The sequence below is a fragment of the Uloborus diversus genome, chromosome 9 (assembly GCF_026930045.1).
Source record: "Uloborus diversus isolate 005 chromosome 9, Udiv.v.3.1, whole genome shotgun sequence".
Classification (NCBI taxonomy): Eukaryota; Metazoa; Arthropoda; class Arachnida; order Araneae; family Uloboridae; genus Uloborus; species Uloborus diversus.
Window position 1 is genome coordinate 119,703,261 of NC_072739.1, and position 20,183 is coordinate 119,723,443.

A 20,183-nucleotide genomic window follows, 5' to 3' on the forward strand; every position below is an offset into this window, starting at 1 on the left:
CAAAGCGGCGTCCTCCTATTATTAATGAAATAACTTAAGCCTCAGTTGATCGGAAGTGAGTTTATCAGAACGAGACAGCTACAACCGAAAACGTTTAATGCTGGTTGGTAATAAAAAAAAAGTAATAAACGAAAAGTAAAATACGATATATAGAGCTTAAGGTGATGAAAACCATTGAAAACATCGTACTAACACTCGCCATTACGTCATGAAATCAACTTAGGCCACTCTATTCGAACACACCCATAAAGCAATTTGTCATACGAAATAACATAAAAGTAGTTGGCAACAGTGCTCTTCTACTTGTTTTTTTGTTTTCAAAGATGGTTGTCATGGGTGTAAACATGAAGTTTGTTTTGCCACTTATAAGCTTCGCGCTTGCTGTGTTTGGATTGTTCCAATACATTTCAAGTGTAGATCAGAATATGTGTGATATGACTTACATGTTTGAGTATCCAGAGTATATAGTACGTTTGTCCTTACTTAGTTTTTCCTCCTCGTATTTTTTCGCCGGTTCTTGGAATACTTCGCGTTGCAAATGACTTTTCACCATTCATTTGTTTTTAGTAAATATGTTCCTAAACTTTTGAAGTGCTATTTGAAATTGGAATCTTACTAATGTAAAATTAAAAAATATTGCATTTAGCGGCTGGGTAAAATATATTTAAAATAAAAGTTATGAAAGGAAAACGAGCTGAGAAGTCACGAAGGTGCCAAAATTACAGTCGGTTCTCAACAGCATTCTATTCTTCACTATATTTTGCTAAAAATTACTGAGTCACACATGCTTCATTAGGGTGATGCGAACATGAGTTAAAAAAATGTTCCAAAGTTTTAGAACAATAGAACTTAAAAATTATTACTCCAATACTAAAATGCTAGATAACAATATATATTTTTAAAAAATGTTAGGTTAAAGTTTTTTGCATAATATTACATATAGGACGATTCCACAGTAACGTGTGGCATTTATACTTTTTCTTTTCAATGTTCTTTTTTCATCAGCACAGCATAAAAAAATTAAGCGGTGGTTAATATTATCTTATTTTTACACCCTATTCTGATACAGTTACATGTGCATTGTAATTATTCTTGGTTTTTATAATTTATAAAATTTAACATGTGACAATTTCATTTTTCGTTTTGTCACATGATTTTTTCATGCTGAGCTAATAAAAAGAATTATAGATAAAAAGAAAAAAAAGTGTAAGCATCTCACACTTGTTACAATGGAATTGCCCATAATCTGTTTTTTCTGAACAATTATTTTATATTTTATTTGTTGAAACTGAAAAACATTCCTGTAAATACCTGTGAAACTAAAAGTTTGTAATGATAATTAGTTTGTTCACTTTCCCAAACATAGCATTTCTAATGGTAATTATACTGTGTTTTTAAATTTGGTATGATTTTTCTAAGAATTTATTCATTATGCTGATTAAATAGGTATATTGAAAATTTTAACTGTTTTTTGTTGGTTTGTCGACTTCTTTCTATTTCTTCCACTCTCCTGCAAGAAACCCAACCCTGTTTTGCAAATTATACTACTTGTCTTGAATAAATCTTGGGAAATTCTTTAGTATCCATTTGCCAATAGTAATAAATTTCATTAGTAGCCATATTTTTATAAAAGTGATCTGTTTTTTTCTTTTTTACTCCAAGTGCTAAAATGTTTTCTTTTTATTCATTGAAGTTGATAATGTAAGACTTTTAATGAAGTTAATCATAAGCGCTGCCTATTAGCTTCAATTTGGAAAAAAATTTACCTGCATTAAATGCTATTTGTAGTTTTTACATTTTAATGTTATCTATTTGTTATTTGAGGTGGCACTAGACAGTAGATAATAGTTTGACTTTGAGTACAAGATTTTTCTTTTACATTTTCTTTAAATGCATTTATTTTTTTACTTTTAGAAAGTTCCCTTGAAGTACGAAAATGCTTTTAGGTTTCCTCGCTACAACCTGTATGTTTATGGAGAAGGGTATGATTGAATTCATTGCTCAGCTTATTTTTTTTTATTTAAACTGATGATTGTTTTAAATACAAAACTTCTCATCATATCCAAGTAATTCTGCAAATTATAACTATAGGTAACATTTCTAAACTTATTGGCATATACATTATATAGCTTCCATTTTAAAAATTTGCTGTTGCGGTGTTTTACCCTTTTATGAATGCATAGTCCTGGAAAAAGGATTGAGAGATATTTGCAGAAGCGAAAATAAGAGTTATAAATTGAAATAGCATTGAGGTATAAAAATAGGAAGCTGCCCTCTAGTATCCCCCTTGATTACACTGTTGTTTATTAGAATGTTAACTAACATTATTGGCTCTATGCATCAAAATTTCTGTGTATAATTTTATTTTTAAAACTATTAATTTGAGCATTGTTGTTAGCTTTAATGGCTCAAGCGCCTTAATAGGCTGTACTGAGACAAACAATTGTTTAAGAACTGATGATATCCATTAACTGATGTTTCCTTAACTGATGATATTCCTTAACATGATGATTAAATGAGACAATTGAGAACCATAAGTTTATTTTAAAGTAAAAGACATAAAATTTTTAGGAATTTGAAGAAAATAGCAGAAATAAACATGGAAAGAAAGTCTTAAATTTTTGAAGAATCAACATTTTGAAGAAATAATGTGCTGCAAGAAACTTTTGGCTAATTATAAAAAATGCATAAAGATACCTAATAATGATATGAAAAACCTCAATCAAAAAGATTGCATCAAAAACCATTAGTGTTACCCCCAGAAATGGAAAAGCTGTTTCGAATTTTACCTTCCAAAAACCCATTTTTACAAAATTTATCCTGTTCCTAAAAGGTTAATACTATGTAAATTCTCATTAAATTTTTCCTGCCTTTCTGATTCTATTTTTTCTTTTTTTCCCCAGGAAATATGCTGAACAATTGGAGTAAGTCTAATTTATAATTTACCTTTCAATATTTCTTCCTTTCTCTTTAGAAAACCTTCTTCTTAATATTTTTGGAAATAGTATAGAGAATTTGGGCTTTTAAACGTTTATGTGTGTGTGTGCACTTTTTTTTTTTTTTGAAAATAAAAAAATATAGTGTATGCCATTAATTTCTCATTTGCAAAATGCATCCTTATTAATTAATCATACCATAAAACATTTTTCATCAAATACAACTGCTGTACAACCTCGGTAGTTCGATACTATAAGATGAACAGAGCACGACTTAAGCAGATATGTTAACTTATGAAGGTCTCACATTTCAGCAAATAACTGCACTTATAATGCAGTTTAAAAAAATGCAAAATATCGTTTCTTTCTGTTTTACATTATTTAGTAAGATTAGCAATATCCCCCCTTTGACTTATGCACTTTTTCTTTTTTTTTTCAATTTTAACTTTAGGTTTTTAAGGATAATGTGCACAGTTTGTGTGGAGTCATTGTATGCATAATCTATATAAATAAAACAGAATATATGTGCATGTATGTTCCCTGACAAATCCAGTTTACGTTGAATCTCAACCAAATTTGACAGGGAGGTACTTGGGCACTTAAGAAGGAACGTAGGCTTGTTTTCAAATGCCAAACAACTGCCAAAGCGTTCAAATTTTAATCTTAGGGCCCAAAAGGGGCATTAAATGGCTTTTTCTACCCGAAATAATTATCTGGCCAGTTTGATTTTAGTGTCATTCAAATATTCCTGGAGTACATTTACTTCCTTTGAATTAAAAAAAAAAAGGCTGTAAAATCACCAGAAGAACAGTTATGAGCATTTTTAAGCCTAATGGAACAGCATTTTCATATCAGAAAATATCTTCTTTCTTTCTTTTTTTTTGTAGTGTGAGCAAAAGAATGTCAAGGATTTCAGTTGTATTTATGAAGGTTGCGTTTAATTTATTTGGGAATTTTTGACTTTCTTTCTTTAAGAATGATTATTTTGACGAGAAATTTTTACAGTATTTTTTTTCTTTAATTGAAGCCTCATTGTTGAACATGCATCACATGACATAACTTTTATTTTCGAGTTAGACGGTGTAAAGTCGTACGGTGCAACTAGTAATCAATAAAAAGTAAAAACTAACACGTTGAAAGCCTATTCCTCACTATTTATTCTTACTGTCTCTTTCTAAGAATTTTTTCAAAAAGAAATGAAAGAGAAAACAGAACCTATAACAGCTTTTTTTTGAATGCACAGAATACATTCAATCATTACAATTACTATAATAAAGAGAGGTTTGCGCCGCCTTCCATTTAAGTCCTGAGAAAATGTTTGATGCTTAAGCTTGGAAACAATGTATTTAAACAGATAAAACTGTGGATATTAAAGGGATATGGAAGTTGATATGGCTTGTCGCGAGGTCGATTGACCACGAACATGAGAACATATGAAGAATACTAGAGTATAAAATATAACTCTTTTATTTACAATTTAAAAACATAGACGTCGTACATCCTGCCACAGCAGGTATGCAAGTGGGAGACAGAATCTAGCAAATAAGCGACTCGCTTATAAATAAATGTTTTTGCTGTTTCCACTCACTCGATGGTTAAACTTTCCAGGATAAAGTAAAATTACATGCAAATTCGACTGAATATGCAAAAATAATAAGTCCTCTACAGGCTAATGAAGTGACATGAATTGGTTACTGAAATCATTACACTGAAGAGACTTGGATCTATTTTTTTAGGCTAAGAACAGAAACCGAAAATAGTTGATGAACTTAAAAAATTAGTTCAAAAAACATTCAGATATTTTTAAATACGTTTCTAATAAGAAGTGCTGTGTCTTTTCCAAGAGAGCAAGCTGGTACAGTCGAACTGGTGAGGAGTGGGTAGACAGTTGATTTATGAAATGTTTTTTTATCAGATAAGCTCTGTGTTAACAACTGCAGTAATAAAAAAATATACTTTCATAAACAAGTTAAAGATGTGTTTTATATTAAAATCTTAAAGCATTTTTATTTTGAAATTTTCTCATTTTGAAAAAAAAAATGTTCTTTCAACATTTTTTCAGTGTTTAGTAAAATTTTAAATTGTAAAGTACGTCTGATATTTTCCAGAAAAGGAAGAATGGAAGGATATCCTATTCTTTTCATTCCTGGGAATGCTGGAAGTCACCGTCAGGTGCGATCTCTGGCATCAGTTGCTTTGAGAATGGGACATTCTCTTCAGACTTCCCAGTCTTCTGATCATTTTAATTTCTTTACAATAGATTTTAATGAAGTAAGTTCATTAAACTAATTCTAAATACATTTTTTTATTAAAAAAATCTTAAAAATTAATATTATTTTACAGCGTAGTTTCTCCAACTGTAAGTTACGAGGCACTGATGAATTGTTTGTAACTTTTCGGTGGAATGGAATAATCTAGTTCAGTGTCTCCCAAAATGTGTATGCATACCCTCAGGCAGACCGGGGGGGGGGGGGGGAGAATCTTGTGGTTGTGGGAAGTGTGCGGGGCTGATAATATCAGGCTAACATTAAAAATGAAAACCAGAACTTGAAACACAAGAACTTTTTTTATGACTGAACCGTATCCAGGAACATTTGATTTTAAAAGTTCCATTTGTATTTGAAAATAAAATATTGTTTGTTCTCCACTAATCTAGCTTTGCAGTTTTAAAATTCCCATTTAATTTAAAATGCATATATATGTGAATCATGACCTATGGAAGGGATAAGGAAATCATGACCTATGATAGTTTATAGAAGTTTTTGCAAAAAGAGAAGTGAAGGAACCCGCCCTGAAAAAATATCTGACAACAGCCTTGAAAGCAATTTCTTTTAATTTAGGTTACTGTACTTTTATTTCTTTTTAACACATTTTTTGTACATTTTAACTTCTTTTAAAGTAATAAGTGTCAAGTTTAAATTTGCGACAATGAAAATTTTAAAATAATGTTCACACAGTATGTTAGTGCCGGTTTTACAAATATCAACGAGAAAAACATCAAGTATGTCTGAAAGCATTCAATGTTTTTTAAATAGACAGTATGTTTGATGCATGAACTAAACTAATCAAACCTACTAAATTTTCTAAAATCTTGCGTTTATATAGAGCAGCAAGTCAACCACAGTTGGTTGATCACATGACAGCTAATGATGTCTGGTTATTTACCGGGAGTTCACTAGCCGATGCTCCATCGCACACTTTTGGTTAATAAGGCACTACTTGAGCAGAAGAATAATGTACAAGTGAAAAAATATTATTGGTCAAAAATGTCACTTGGTTCAATCAACTATTTTAAATTGTAGTCAACCGGTGAAGATATTAGAACAACTTTAGCAGAAAAAAAAAGAGAAATACAAAACTTTGGCATACAAAATAAGTTTGAAAATTTTTTTGTGTTGTGTACTTCAAGTCACTAAACAGAAAATAACAACATAACTATAAACTTGTTAAGTAAGATTCTGTTTTTTATGTCTTTAGGAAATATCTGGACTATATGGAGGAACATTACAAGAACAAACTGGTAACTCAAATTATTATGATATATTTCTTTTATGAAAAAGAAGAAAGTGATATTTTTATGACAAACACGCATTTTCACTCATTACATTTTATTACAAAGTGAACTAATTATTCACTGCTAACAGTTTCATTAAAATGTAAAATAAACTGCCAAATAAATATCAAGCTATTACTCAACATCAAACGTTCCATTAAAACGTCAAGTTAGAAAAAATGACAAGCAATTTATAGGTGCACATACACTGCTTCCATCAAGCAGAAGGCTTGTTGACTTTTTGTTTCATTTATTAAAATTTTGAGTTTTGGACGTAAATGTCAAACAAATCATTAATTTATGAAAAGTAGTTGGAATCTATAATAGCATTGACTGGTTGTTGATGTAAATGGTGATGTGTAAACATTGTGAAATATTTTGCTCCTTATAAAAGTATGTTCAATCAAAAACTGTTTAGATTTTAATCAAAATTTCTTTTTTACAGAATTTGTTGCAGAATGCATCAATCATATCATTAGCATATATTCTTCAAAGAAAATTGTTCTGATTGGACACTCCATGGTGTGTAAATACATATATAAACATTTTTCATTTCTTATTTTAAAATTAAAAATAAAAACATTCATTAACTTCAAACAGAAGCCAAAAGTTCAAAACTCGTAGTTTTAAATAGTATTATTTTAAACTGTTTGATTGATATAAAAAATAGTATTTTTTTTACTTACTTATAATGGGATGGCCTATTGATGTAGTTTATAAGTTGTGTAACTGGTTAACATCATGAAATAAGTTGCTGTGATTTGTAATTGACTTCAGTATTCAATAAAATTTGTTTCATTGATTACATCACTTTTTTTTAATAATGTCTACAATGTGTAATATTCCTCTAATTGTGGTGCAGGATATTTTCCTCTCAGTAAAATATTTTTGCATAATGCCGGAATATTTTGTTTTTCATAAAATTCAAAGACGCCTTCTCCTATGAAAGTTAAGGTACACTTTTTATGTAATACCATAGTAAAAAACCTTATTCATTTACCTGATTCAGAAAAATTGAAGTCCTTCCAGCTTTTACATTTATTTATCTGTAATATGTTTCAATCATTTGTCATCAAAAGATTACTAGTTACTTCTCAACTTTCAAGGGTGGATTCAGCAAAGAGTCAAATGTTCGGCTGACACCCCCTCCCCCTTCTCCCGTTGATGAAAATCACTTTTTTTAAAGGAGTACAAGCATGCACAAAACTTGGCGTTTAAATACATGCTCTAGATAAGTTAACTTTTTTTTTTGTATTATATAAGTTCCTTTTTATCATGAAAACTCCAAAACGTATGTCTGAAATAATTTGCATATATTTGTACTTCTTTCAACGTTGTTGTAGAAAACTTTAATACAACAATACTGTGAATTTCTTGTTTTCATCGGAAATATTTAATATAAAAATTATCTAATTTCTCATTTGAAATTTTTTATAATTTAAATATGAACAGCATACTATACAATTAATAAATTGTTTTTCGTATTTTCCACAATAATATTTTTTATTAGAATATCTTATACAGGTAAGTTAATAGAAAATACTATAAAAAATATTGATTGATATACAATCTATCCAATATTTGGAAGAAGGTTCACATTATGCTTTTTTTCTCTCCTTCCATTTTACTGGCTACTGAAACTTGACACTAGTAACAAAAATTTCTGGATCCACCCCTGTCAACTTTAAAAGAATAAAAATTGCTGATGGTTATTGTTAGTCATCATTTAATTTAAATTTAAAAGCAGAGAAATATTTTATTCTTTTTTTGAAATTGATCATTCAAATTTCCATGTTATGTTGCACTAATCTTATTTTTACTTTAGAATGTATGGCAAATTATTTAAATTGATTTCTTGTTTAATGTGTCATTTATTATGATTCTAACTATCCACCCCCTCCCCCCTTAATTTAGTGAAGAGTACTGAAGATTTATATCTTTTTCAGTTCATTGTGTACACATAGTGTAATTTTATAAATTAAGCTTTCATCTATAAATGTTATGATGTTCACTTCATTTAAACATGGCCCTTAATATTTTTTGTTAAGATTTTTCTATTTGTACTGCAAGCCGTAATATGTTGCAATTTTTTTTTATCTTTAGGGAGGTGTTATTGCAAAAGCTGTCTTTTCTCTTCCGTTTTTTCATCCTAATAACGTTTCTCTAATAATCACTTTGGCATCACCTCTAAAAAAGCCAGGTATTTCAAATATTTTAGTGCAGTATGTTTTTAGAGTTTATTTATATATTACGTGTATTTATTTGAAGGTGTTTTCTTAAGATATATTTGCATTAGTAAAAAAAAAAGATTTTCTTCTTTACGTTTTTTCATGAAATTTATAATTATTTGAGGTTTTTTCAAGCTTAGTTTACTGTAAACATTGAACAGGTCATTAAACAAAAGGATATCAATTATTAAAATTATTCTTTCTTTTATCTATAAACAGTTGATTCTGCCAATAGCTATCTATAAAAATGAAGTCCAATCTTAGAATACTCACTAAAATGTTTCTAAATAGGTAGGTTGCAAAGCTTCAGAAATCTCTTTCCAAAACAGTCCACCTTTAGACCGGCAAGATAAAATTCTAGTCTTCATTGTACCAGATAAAATAAAGTTGATGAGAGATTTTTAAAAAATGATCTTAACCTTACACATGTGTAACTGCATTTGTATTATATGTTTTTTTTTGTGTGTGTGTGTGTGTGTGTGCATGTTGTAATTACATATGCATCAATTTTTATGGAATTATTTGAACTCTACTGTCAAATTATTATTTTCTGTAGAAAAGATATTTCTATGTACACAATGTTAAAAAATAATGTATTTCATACATATAAGGTAGATTTTGTTTTTATTTATTTATTTATATTTTTTTATGTTTTCAAAAGAGGCTGTGACTGAAATATTATTTTGCGTCAGTATCAACAGCCTAAATGTAAAGCAGCCATATTGCACCACTCAAGTCAAACTGATCAGCAATGGACTAACACTCCTGTAAGGAAATATAATGAAATTGGAAATTTGATGTGACCTCAGACTCAGGGTGGGCATTTAAGTTAAAACCTTATTTATATTTACAAAATAATAAACTTGAATTGGTTAGTTTGTTAGTTACTTAACACTGTCATGTTTATTTCAGCTAATGATTCTTAAGATTTCTCTTTGAAATTTAAAATTGAAATTCTACTTGCTATTTAATCTTAAAATATATTGCTTAAATTATTTAAAATGAAAATTTAGAGCAGCCGACTTTTTTTAAAATGTTTTAAGAAAAACATATTTTATTCATTAACAATATAATTTGCTAATATTTTATGAGCAGGAGGGGGGAGGGGGTGAATGTGTTGATTATTAAAAATAAAAAACACATTTAGTTTTTTATGAATAGATCATTGGGGGCAAGGAGTGAAGTTTTGTCATGCATGTTTTATTAATTCATTTTTTTAAAGCTGTATTTGAAATTTTTACACTAAAAATTTCAAATCAATTTGAAATTTTAGCTCTGATGTATTTGAAAAATTAATTCTGTACGAAGATTGAACAATTAAAAATTGCACATAAATTTTCGAAAAAATATCTTGTTGACAGTTGAAGTCCATTGCTTGCATACTTATTTATTTCCTTAGTATTGTTGTTATTAATGTTACTATTTTATTATTAATGTTGCTATTGTGTCTAAAACAATTGAATTTATTTATTTTTTTTACATTTTGAATAGTGAGTGGACAATTTTATTAATTAATTTATTTAATTATTTATTGTATTTATTTAGTCCTTGCTGTGGATTCTGCTATTGTGAATTTTTATGAGAAAACTACACAAGCTTGGAAGTATCGTTTAAAAGATGACTTAAATCATATTCCAATAGTGTCTATTGGTGGCAGTTATAGGGATTATTTAGTGAGGAGCGATCTTGTTTTAAATGATTTTACTTACTCCAGCGAACTTGATGTACATGCTTTTGTAAGTAGTAGCTGTATACATTTGTTGATTTTCCATGTGATATGCAGTCAATTTTCTTGATATTTTACATGAATGATGTAAGTAAAATTAATAAATTATGAAAGAAGTTAACATCAATACATAGGTACACTTGCATTAAGGTTACAAGGAACCCTTTCCTAATTGTCATTTGCAAATAATTTGCTTCCTTGTTTTCATCATTTTTATTTTTAGCATTAAGTCACCTACTGTTTTTCTTTTTTAATATTTTATGATTTTTTTTTTCAGATTAATGTTTTGCATTTAAAAATATGTATAATAAAATTAAAAATGAGCATATTTATTTATTTTCTGAACTGTTTTTCTTGCCAAGTTTCAAATCTTTGGTGCTAAAATTTTCAGTTAAAGAAACATGATGATGAATAATTTGTACTGCCATACCATTTGCTTTGAACAGGTAAAATTTTGGAAAAAAAAACCAATAGGTTTTCTAAGGCTTATTTAATTTTTTTCATTCACATATCTGGATGTAAAATGCCGTCCATTTGTGTAACAACATTTTGTGTATTATTATGTGGTAGTGTGTATTGTTTTGCCATAACGTATAAAATTATACTAAAGTATTACTCCAGTTCAAAATAAAAATAATCTCCAAGCAAAATGAAATACTTACTGGCAAACAGATTTATGGGCTTTATTCTCTACATAAAAATATTTATTACACTTCTCAATACCTATCAGCTTTCTGCAACATCATAAAATATTAAATGATTTTGAAAACAAAAGTTTTAGTGTTCAATAATGAAAAGTTTAGTGAAGAGTTCAGAAATATTGTTTGTTTTAGGCAAAATTTGTATTGTGCCTGAAATTTTTATGTAACTTAACCGCAAACTTAAAAATGTTTCTTTTAGCCGTGATTTCATCTTAACCAGTGTCATATTATGAGAGTTCAACTGTGTGCATGTGTATACAGTCGACTCCCACTACAACGCGATCCGACTTACGCGAAATGGCTATAACGTGAGTTTTTCAGGAGTAACAAATTTTAGAGCTAAAGCAATTTTCTCGCTCTCAATACTAAACATTGACTTCGTGAATGTACTTTCATCCTTTCAGCATCACTCACTTCGCAAGTTCCGACACACTGCGCTATAAACATAACTTTATTAGTGTATTACCACTGCTCATTTTTTCATTTATTTATTCTAAATATGAAATTTGATGAAATATACTGGCATCTAGACACACTGTTTCATCTAAAGTTTGAAGATGGAAACAAAACGCGAAAGTTTGTGACAATTTAAGAAAATGTAAAGATACGCTTGAACAACTAGAAAGTGGGTCGAAGGCACTACAATTGGGTACAAGCGAATCATTCATACGTATAAATTAAAAGTCAAGAGAAGGCAATCCGTGTAAGTCCGGACCTAAGCTCGCAGAGTAGTGTTTAAGCAAAATGCAAACAATATGAAATTGGAATCTGCTCTTGTATTGTAGATTATAAAGATCCTGAAAGAGAGGTGTTACCATAGATATAATTGTTATAAAATTAAATGAGAAGCTACTGTATTTTTAAAAATAAATTAGAATAACGATCAGATTGCGCAGCATAAATCATCATCTTTAGTTTTTAGGTTATAAATGTAACTTATTGTACCTACTGCATAGAACTCTTACAGTGCAGTGCTTAATTATTAGTACATACTGTACAAACCGTACTGTTTTATTTTTATGTCTCTCATTGATCATTGATTTTGTGCATCGTAACAGTATTTTATGTTGAATTAATCAGCTTTAAAAAAAAAAAAAAAGGTAAAAATTCATCTCTTTGTGTAAGAAGCATTAATATATTGTTACAAAATGGTCTAAAATAGTTTAAAAACTGCGTAAAAATGTCTAAAATGATTGGGTATGTTAATAAAAATATCATATACACAAACACTTTTCTACAACGCGAAATTTCGACTTACGCGAGGAGTCTCGGGACGAATCCCTCACATAAGTCGGGATCCGACTGTATACATACTTTTAATAGTCGTTTATTGATGTATAGGTAAGGTTAAGATTGCACTTCATTATCCACTCTTATCAGGACTAGTTCTATTTTGTTTTACTGCCTCGGATAAAAATATAAAATGCTGCCTCTGCCTCCGGGCAAATATTATTGTTAATTGAGATAAAATGTTGATAGATTGACATCTAAACATATTATTCTGACAATAGACTCAATCCAAGGTTTTTGGCTTTGAAAATACTTATTCAATATTTCATGTCTTCAACAAAGTGCTTTCATTTTTACTTCCTTTTACAAAAAAGGAATTATTGTATTAGCGAAAAAATTTTCACCCAAAAATCGGCTTTAATTTCCATTTTGCTCAGCCCCAAATGAATGTTGAGTTTTTTTCAACCCGACCACACGTGGATATGTGCCTAGGAACGTACAGACACCCCAAATATCCATTATGACGATCCCCGAGTTAATTACAACGAGTTTTCTCGTGACATCTGTATGTACGTATGTATGTTGCATAACTCAAGAACGGAATGTCCTAGAAAGTTGAAATTTGGCACATAAACTCCTAGTGAGGTCTAGTTGTGCACCTTCCTTTTTGGTTGCATTCATATGCTCCAAGGGGGGGCTTTTGCCTCTTTGTGGGGGAAATCATTGTTAATTTCGATGTAAACTCACGTGGTGTTATAGTTTGGCGGACACTTGTCGATATATCGCCTGTCTTTTGGTCGGCAACTTTTGTCGCCAACTTGGCGACAAATTTTGGCGATTTTTTTTCTTTTAAAATCTGGTTTCAATTTGACCACTGTTGGTGATATTTAGAGAGTAAACTAATGAATCATATTAAAACTGCCAATAATGAGAAAATGACATTAAATTGGAGTAAAAGGAAGGCATGTGATGTCACGCATGAGCTCGTTTAAAACCCTTTGTGGAAAGTAACTAAAAATGTATCCGTAAAAGTTTGCAGCATCCAGTTTTTTTCATTTAAACAATTAGTTAATCATTTGAAGCCAAAGTGATGTAAGTGAACTTTTTCAAGTTTTGAGTAAAATGCACTCAAAGATAAGGTCCTAGGTAGGCTTTCATTGTTTTTTTTTTCTAAATCAGGCTTTATAACACTTCCACCAGAGCTACAAGCACCATCTCTTGCTCTTTGCTTTGGCACTTATCACTCATTTGTGCTTTACCTATAGGTGTTAAAAATAAATAAATAAAATTTCACAGATGCAAATACCTTATCTCTTTAAAGTTTTCAAATATCTGAAGAATGCATATCAAGCCTTTGTCATTTAAAGCTTTTTCATTTCATGTTTAGAAGCTTTAAACTATTTTTTCTTCAATGTTTTTCCAGTAAATTTTCAACTTGTACTAAATGTTACAGTGGGTATGCAATCTTCTAAAATATTTAAATTTATAGATATTGACTGGCAATGCTTTAGCAAACTCCAGTAACACTGTTATAATAAATTTTGCTACAAAAGTACCTCTGCGCCATCAGCCTTCCACTTCTGTATAGTGATTTTTAACTAGTATATTGTTTGTTATACAATTTCTATGCAACTCAGTCTTTTTTTCAAATAGATATTCTCATATGTTAACAAATTTTACTGGCACTGGTTGGCATTTCCTTCAAAACTGATAAACTGTAATTAGGTTTCTGGCTTCAAAGCTATAAATAATTATATTTTATGAAATATTTTATTTTATTTTTTTTCTAAAAACAAATTGATACAAATTCAAGCCAAAATGCCATCCCTGTAGATTGCCACACCCAACTACATCATGACATCTGCATTTGTTCATTATGTTGAACGAGATTAAGATTTCTTTATCACATTTATTTTTCTAACTTTTAGACTACTGCTATTCCTGGAGTATGGCTTTCCACTGATCATTTAGCTATCACTTGGTAAGATCAATTGTTTTTATATATAAGTATCTTGTTTTAATGTAAAACATGCACTCCTTCTATGAGGTGGGTCAAAACTCGCACGAAATACTGTTTTTGATAACTTGAAAGAATTGAATGCTTTTTTTCTTTTTTTCCCCAATTTTTATATTTATGTTTGAGGTATATTACTAGGTGATTTTTCATTGCAACTTGTGATTAGAATTTCCAACTTGTATTTTATTTAGGTGTTTAATTTTTTAAAAAAATCTGCCAGATGTTATTTTATATTCTGATATCATTATCTCACATTTCGTTTTAGGTGTAAACAACTTATTCTAACAATTTGCCGAAGTCTGTTTGATATGAAAGAATTACAAGCAAACCAGGTGCTCCAATATATTTTCAATATCAATTATTATATTGTAATAAATTCCTTTTATGTTGATAGTTTAAAATAATATCTATTAAGACTTCTTATGAATATTGTCCTTCTTTTAGCAGCTTGGAATATTCCAGGAAACTCGTTAAATAGAGAATACTTCAAAAAAGTTATTTTAGAAAAATTTGGAAATTATCATTAAATTTTGTAACAAGTAAAAAAAAGGTTCTGGAGATTTAAAGCACTATTAAAATTTAGTCTTAAAGAAAGTGAAAAAAAATTAAATCAAGTTTTAGTTTTTAAAGTGGCGAGAGGGTTTTATGTGTGATATATTTCCACTTTTGAATCATTAACTTCAAGAATGTGATTAAGCAAAAACATTTAATGTTATGTAATACTTGCTAGAAATGTAGTTTAGTGAGTAAAAAATCAACATGTATTATTTACTCATAGCAGAGTTATTTCAGCTGCATAGTTTCAGCAAATATTTTCCATTTTTCAACTGCTTTCAGTGAACCTGAAATAAAATTGCAACTGTAAACATACAAAATTTGTATACTGTTGATTTAGTGTACATTTAGCAAAGTATTATGTTATCATAAAAAACTGGTTGAAAGTGGACACAGAAATTTTCCTACTAACTTTTCAGTAGGCTATTTTTCAACACATGTGCTTTTCTTTTCTCAACACCCATCCCATATCGCTCCTAATTGGTTCTACTTTCATGTGTTCGTTCACTTCCTACAGATTAGTACTTGATTTACTCCTTAGCTCTGAGAACCACTGCTTAAAAAAAGCGAGCATATAATTACATTATTTCATTATTTTTAATAAATTTATTGTATAAAATTTTTGTGATTAGACTGATGATTGTGTATGTCATAGGTTATTGAAGCAGGAGAAAATAAGAGCCTAACAGTAAAAAAACTAAGGCACCATTTTATAACTAGAAGTAGTGGGAAACATTTTCCTCGTATGCCTCTTCTTCCTGCTGCTATCTTTACCACTTCTGGTCAGTGGATTGAACTAGAAAGCAGTACCTGGAGATTTCACAGAACTAAGGTAAATTTTTAAGGTATTTGTAACTCTTTTTAATAGTTGTTTCTCTTACTTGAATTGATGTTGGGCTATCCTAGAAACGATTGAAACATACTTCTCCCTAAGCTGTGAAGTGTACGTGTTTTAAAGATTGTTAATAATACCATTGTTCATTAAATAACTGATGGAATGTTTATGGCTTAGTATTGCATACAGAATTGGACTTTTTAGAAAATTTGTACGTAAAAATGCAGCAATTACAACTAAGTTGCCATTGGAGATTTCCCTGCTTTTGTCTTTCAATTTATAGTGATGCATGTGAATTAGAGGGAGCTATTTATCAGTCTTTGTAAGTAATATCAAACATTAATGTACTACGAGTATAACTGATGTTTCAAGTGGCTAGCCCATTGAATATGACAGATAAAAATTTAAAGCAGAGCTTGAAATTAAGAGTGGTTCTTTGACCTAGAACCACAGAAACATCCAACAGACCAGCAGAATCTAAACTGCATTAGTCCGTCAGATAAATGTTCATTTTCCTTTCAAAAGATGTTAGACTATTATACTTTTTTGAACAGCTTCATTGATGTTGTTCAATGTTTTTGTCAGACTTTGATATCTTTTGTTAGCTGTCCTTACATTCATAAGCACTTTTTTTTTACATTGCAAAAGTGGTTCTTTGTGTGCCAAAAACATGTTTTTGAAACTCCAATTGCTATTTGTGCAGTTTTAGTGGGATCATTTGCTTGTTACTTATTACATAATGGTAAAATTTTATTTGTATGAAAGTTGCTCCTCACTGAATTGATTTATTTTTAGGTACTTTCAACTATCTATCTTCTGATACCTCTTACTCAAAAGGATCGGTTTGTTGTTCTGGCTTCAGGTTTAGTAAGTATTAAATGTTTTGTTTGCATAGTAAAGTTGTGTCAACTTCTTTGTAATTATTCATGTATTGTTAAAATAAATTTTGTAGCTCAGCCATACTTTAAAACTTTTAACGACTATTTTTCTTTGGTTCTTATAAAAATAGAAATATTTTTCTCTGGCAAACTGATTTCTCTGCTCCCTTTAAATTTGCTATAAGGGATTTGACAGCACATTTGTTTTTTTTCATTAATGAAGTGTTTAGGAATGTATTTTCTTATTTATAAGTGTTTAATATATTATATTTTTATGATTTTAATGAAAGTTTAACAAAATAGGTTAAAGTGGATTGGATATTTGGCTGCACAAAGCTGTCTCAAGGCACCACCAAGACATGGTAACTTGCAACAATTGAAGTACAATTCTATATATAAATATTGTCTGTTCTGTTTGAATATTAGATGCTGTTTTATGTAAACAATTTCTCTACATGCTTTATTTATGTGTTTGTTTCTCCCTTATAGCAATGTTTTGCTTGCTTAATATTTAAATATAACATGCGCAAATTTAGACCTAAAAATAAGCACTCACCACTCGCAAACAAAATGTCTTTCTTTGACGTTGAAATAAAATATTCAAACTGCAGTTTGGGGAGGGGGCTTTCAAAAACCTTATCAGGTATAGGTAATTATTGAAAAGCGATAGTTTTGTGCAAGGTAAATTAGATAAAAATGAAACAACGTTTAAAAGCACAAAAAGTATAAAAAGTTTTTAAAAACGCAGACATGTTTCGGAGGCAATAACCTCCTTCCTCAGTGCGAAATGTACAAATGGATGAATCAAGGTCAAGGGAGAGTTTAAATGCATAACCAAAAGTACAAAAGTTTAAATGGTTACGCATTTAAACTCTCCCTTGACCTTGATTCATCCATTTGTTCATTTCGCACTGAGGAAGGAGGCTATTGCCTCCAAAACATGTCTGCGTTTTTAAAAACTTTTTATCCTTTTTGTGCTTCTAAACGTTGTTCATTTTTATCTAATAGGTGGTTATTACTTCATTTTAAAAAATAGCATATCATTTCTATTTTGTTGCACTTAGTTTGTAATGTAAAAATAATCCCAAGCTCTCACACGGTATTCTGTACCGACAATGGATAAGAAAAATTCTTTGTACGCTTCAATTTCTTTTACAAAAATTGATAATTGACAATCGTACAATTTTAAAAACCTTTAAAACTGCTTGAAATAAAAAGTTTCATTTTCAAGTGCTAGAAAACTTAGAAAATTGTTGAAATGTAAGTTTAGTCCTAAAATTTTATGAAAAAATATGATTTTTTTTTAAAGGCAAGTTATAAAAAACTTGTTGAAAAATGTTTCGGCCCACTTTTTCCAGGCAACCTTTAACTTTATTTGGGTTCTCCAAAAATCTGATTTTCTTCTTTCAGAAAAATATGATTAATCTCTTTCTTTTTTTTTTCTTTTTTGAAAAATTGTTGTCAAGTGTAGTGCATTTGAAAGAATTAACTCATTTAAGACTTTCACTTAACTGAATTTTTAAAATTAATTCCTGAATTAATAAAAGTCTTATTTTTAGACATTTTTCAAGATCAAGCTCGTGGCTTCCTGAAAATTGCATGCAGTGTCTGAGATTCCAATCCTTTTCATTAATTTTACAATTATTTTAAAAGTTGGAAGCTGTTTTTATGTATGTTACCTTAAACTACTATTTTCATTTTTTATTTAATCATTTTAAAAAAAATATTTAAGGTACTAAATAACTACAACAATCAGTGCCATTTTTTGCTAAATCTGTAGCTTTTAATATTGTCACTTTTGGCTTGCATCTGACTAAAAGTAATGTATTACATGCCAAACTTTTGTGGACATTAAAGGCTAAAAATCATGACTTGTATAAAGTGAACAAGCATCAAGAAAATACTTCATCATATATTTCTTAATAGCACCAGTACCACAAAATTTTAAAATAAATTTTGGACATTACTATTTTAAAGAATCATGAAATGTACTACATAAGTCTTTATTTTTTTTTAAATATTATGCTTTAATTGTTATTTTAGTTCAGTGTTAGTCAATCTGACCCTTACTGCTCACAACTAAAGATTGACTTTGCAACTTTTATAGTAAAAAGTTTTGTCTAAAATTCAAGCTTTTTTATTAACTATGACCTAATCAGCTTTTATTATTTTATTATTGTAAAAAAGTTCACCCTTTCATATAGTCCTTAAAAACCCCCTCATTTTGTCCTTGAAAAGTGCTTGAGTAAAAAAATTTCAACTTTTTGGATGAACTCTCGACAAGTGTTTACATATGAATCTGAAATATGGTCACTAACGGCAAAAGTCGAAAAAATTGTTGCAATCTTCGAAAAGAAAGTGCTACAAACTAGTTCTGGTGGTATCAATGACAGTTGAATTGGCAAAGAAGACACAACTCTAAACTTCACAAATTCCTTAGGAATGTTAACATTTTAAAATTTATTAAACTGAACAGAATGAGAAGGGCTGGCCACCTCATGATAAAACTGCTTTGAAAGTTTCAATGCAGTTCCTTTTGGACAACAAACAAGGGGTAGACTGAAAGAGATGGTCGACTGTTTTGGATTCTGGATTTTAGTGCTATTAAGATCAAAAACTGGAGGTAAATTGATGAGAGGAGAACATCCTGGCTGAATATTTTAAAAGAAGGCCAAGGTCTGCAGTGGGCAGTCAAGCCAACTATGATGATGTATAAACTATGCATTATTCCATTCTTAATAACTATACATATGAGGCAGTGAGAAGCAAAGGGATGTAAGTGGACATTTTCAAGTTTTGAGTAAAACGTGTTTAAAGATAACGTCCTAGGTTGGCTTTCTTTGAATTTTTTTTCTAATTAATGCTGTACATCAGCACCTTCCAGGGCTACTAGTACTATATCTTACACCAAGACGTAGGAAAAGTTCCCCTGCTATTTGTACTAGTTATCTCCAAATTTTTGACTTTGCCACTTACATCCCTTTGCTCCTTACCACCTCATATGTATCATGTTACAGGTAGGTCTCATATGCCAATGTTTTCATTAATAGAAAGACTTAGATAAAGTGACTAAATGATTAAAAGTTGCTATTTACTTAACAGTAAACTGTCTATCAGCCAATGGCGACTGACTAAAAATGGGAATTTTCAGATTTGCACACATATATCTCTGTACTGTCAACACAATGTCATGATCAATGGCATGCACAGAAATTTTTGGGCTGTCACAAATAACTTTTATGGATTCCCTCCATATTGTTTACCCAAAGACCCCTACATATATTTAAACCCTCATTTTAAAAATCTCAGGCCCATGGGTGTGTCCCGCTCCTCCCGGTGCACACCACCGATCATGATTATATTATATGGACATACAAAGTTCCTGCTTAGCCATATTTGACCTAAGTCTTAAAAATTCAGGCATTTTTCTAATTTTGAGTCCTTTTAGAACAAAGTGTTTTCTCAACAATAAAATGTTTTGAATGTGTAAAAAAAAAAAAAAAAAAAAAGAAGAAGAAGCTACA

General features: G+C 29.8%; 1 protein-coding gene across 1 annotated transcript in view; it reads left to right on the top strand.

Moving 5' to 3' along the window:
- Nucleotides 1-344: 344 nt before the first annotated feature.
- The window catches only part of LOC129230461 (GPI inositol-deacylase-like), a 41,978-nt gene continuing 22,139 nt past the window's right edge, over nucleotides 345-20,183 (top strand). The window contains exons 1-13 of the mRNA XM_054864861.1: nucleotides 345-467; nucleotides 1,915-1,982; nucleotides 2,904-2,924; nucleotides 5,045-5,207; nucleotides 6,414-6,456; nucleotides 6,935-7,011; nucleotides 8,593-8,689; nucleotides 10,263-10,453; nucleotides 14,303-14,355; nucleotides 14,657-14,723; nucleotides 15,602-15,778; nucleotides 16,577-16,648; nucleotides 16,963-17,021. Of these exons, the coding sequence (XP_054720836.1) occupies nucleotides 345-467; nucleotides 1,915-1,982; nucleotides 2,904-2,924; nucleotides 5,045-5,207; nucleotides 6,414-6,456; nucleotides 6,935-7,011; nucleotides 8,593-8,689; nucleotides 10,263-10,453; nucleotides 14,303-14,355; nucleotides 14,657-14,723; nucleotides 15,602-15,778; nucleotides 16,577-16,648; nucleotides 16,963-17,021 (1,211 nt within the window). The remainder of the gene's footprint in view (nucleotides 468-1,914; nucleotides 1,983-2,903; nucleotides 2,925-5,044; nucleotides 5,208-6,413; nucleotides 6,457-6,934; nucleotides 7,012-8,592; nucleotides 8,690-10,262; nucleotides 10,454-14,302; nucleotides 14,356-14,656; nucleotides 14,724-15,601; nucleotides 15,779-16,576; nucleotides 16,649-16,962; nucleotides 17,022-20,183) is intronic.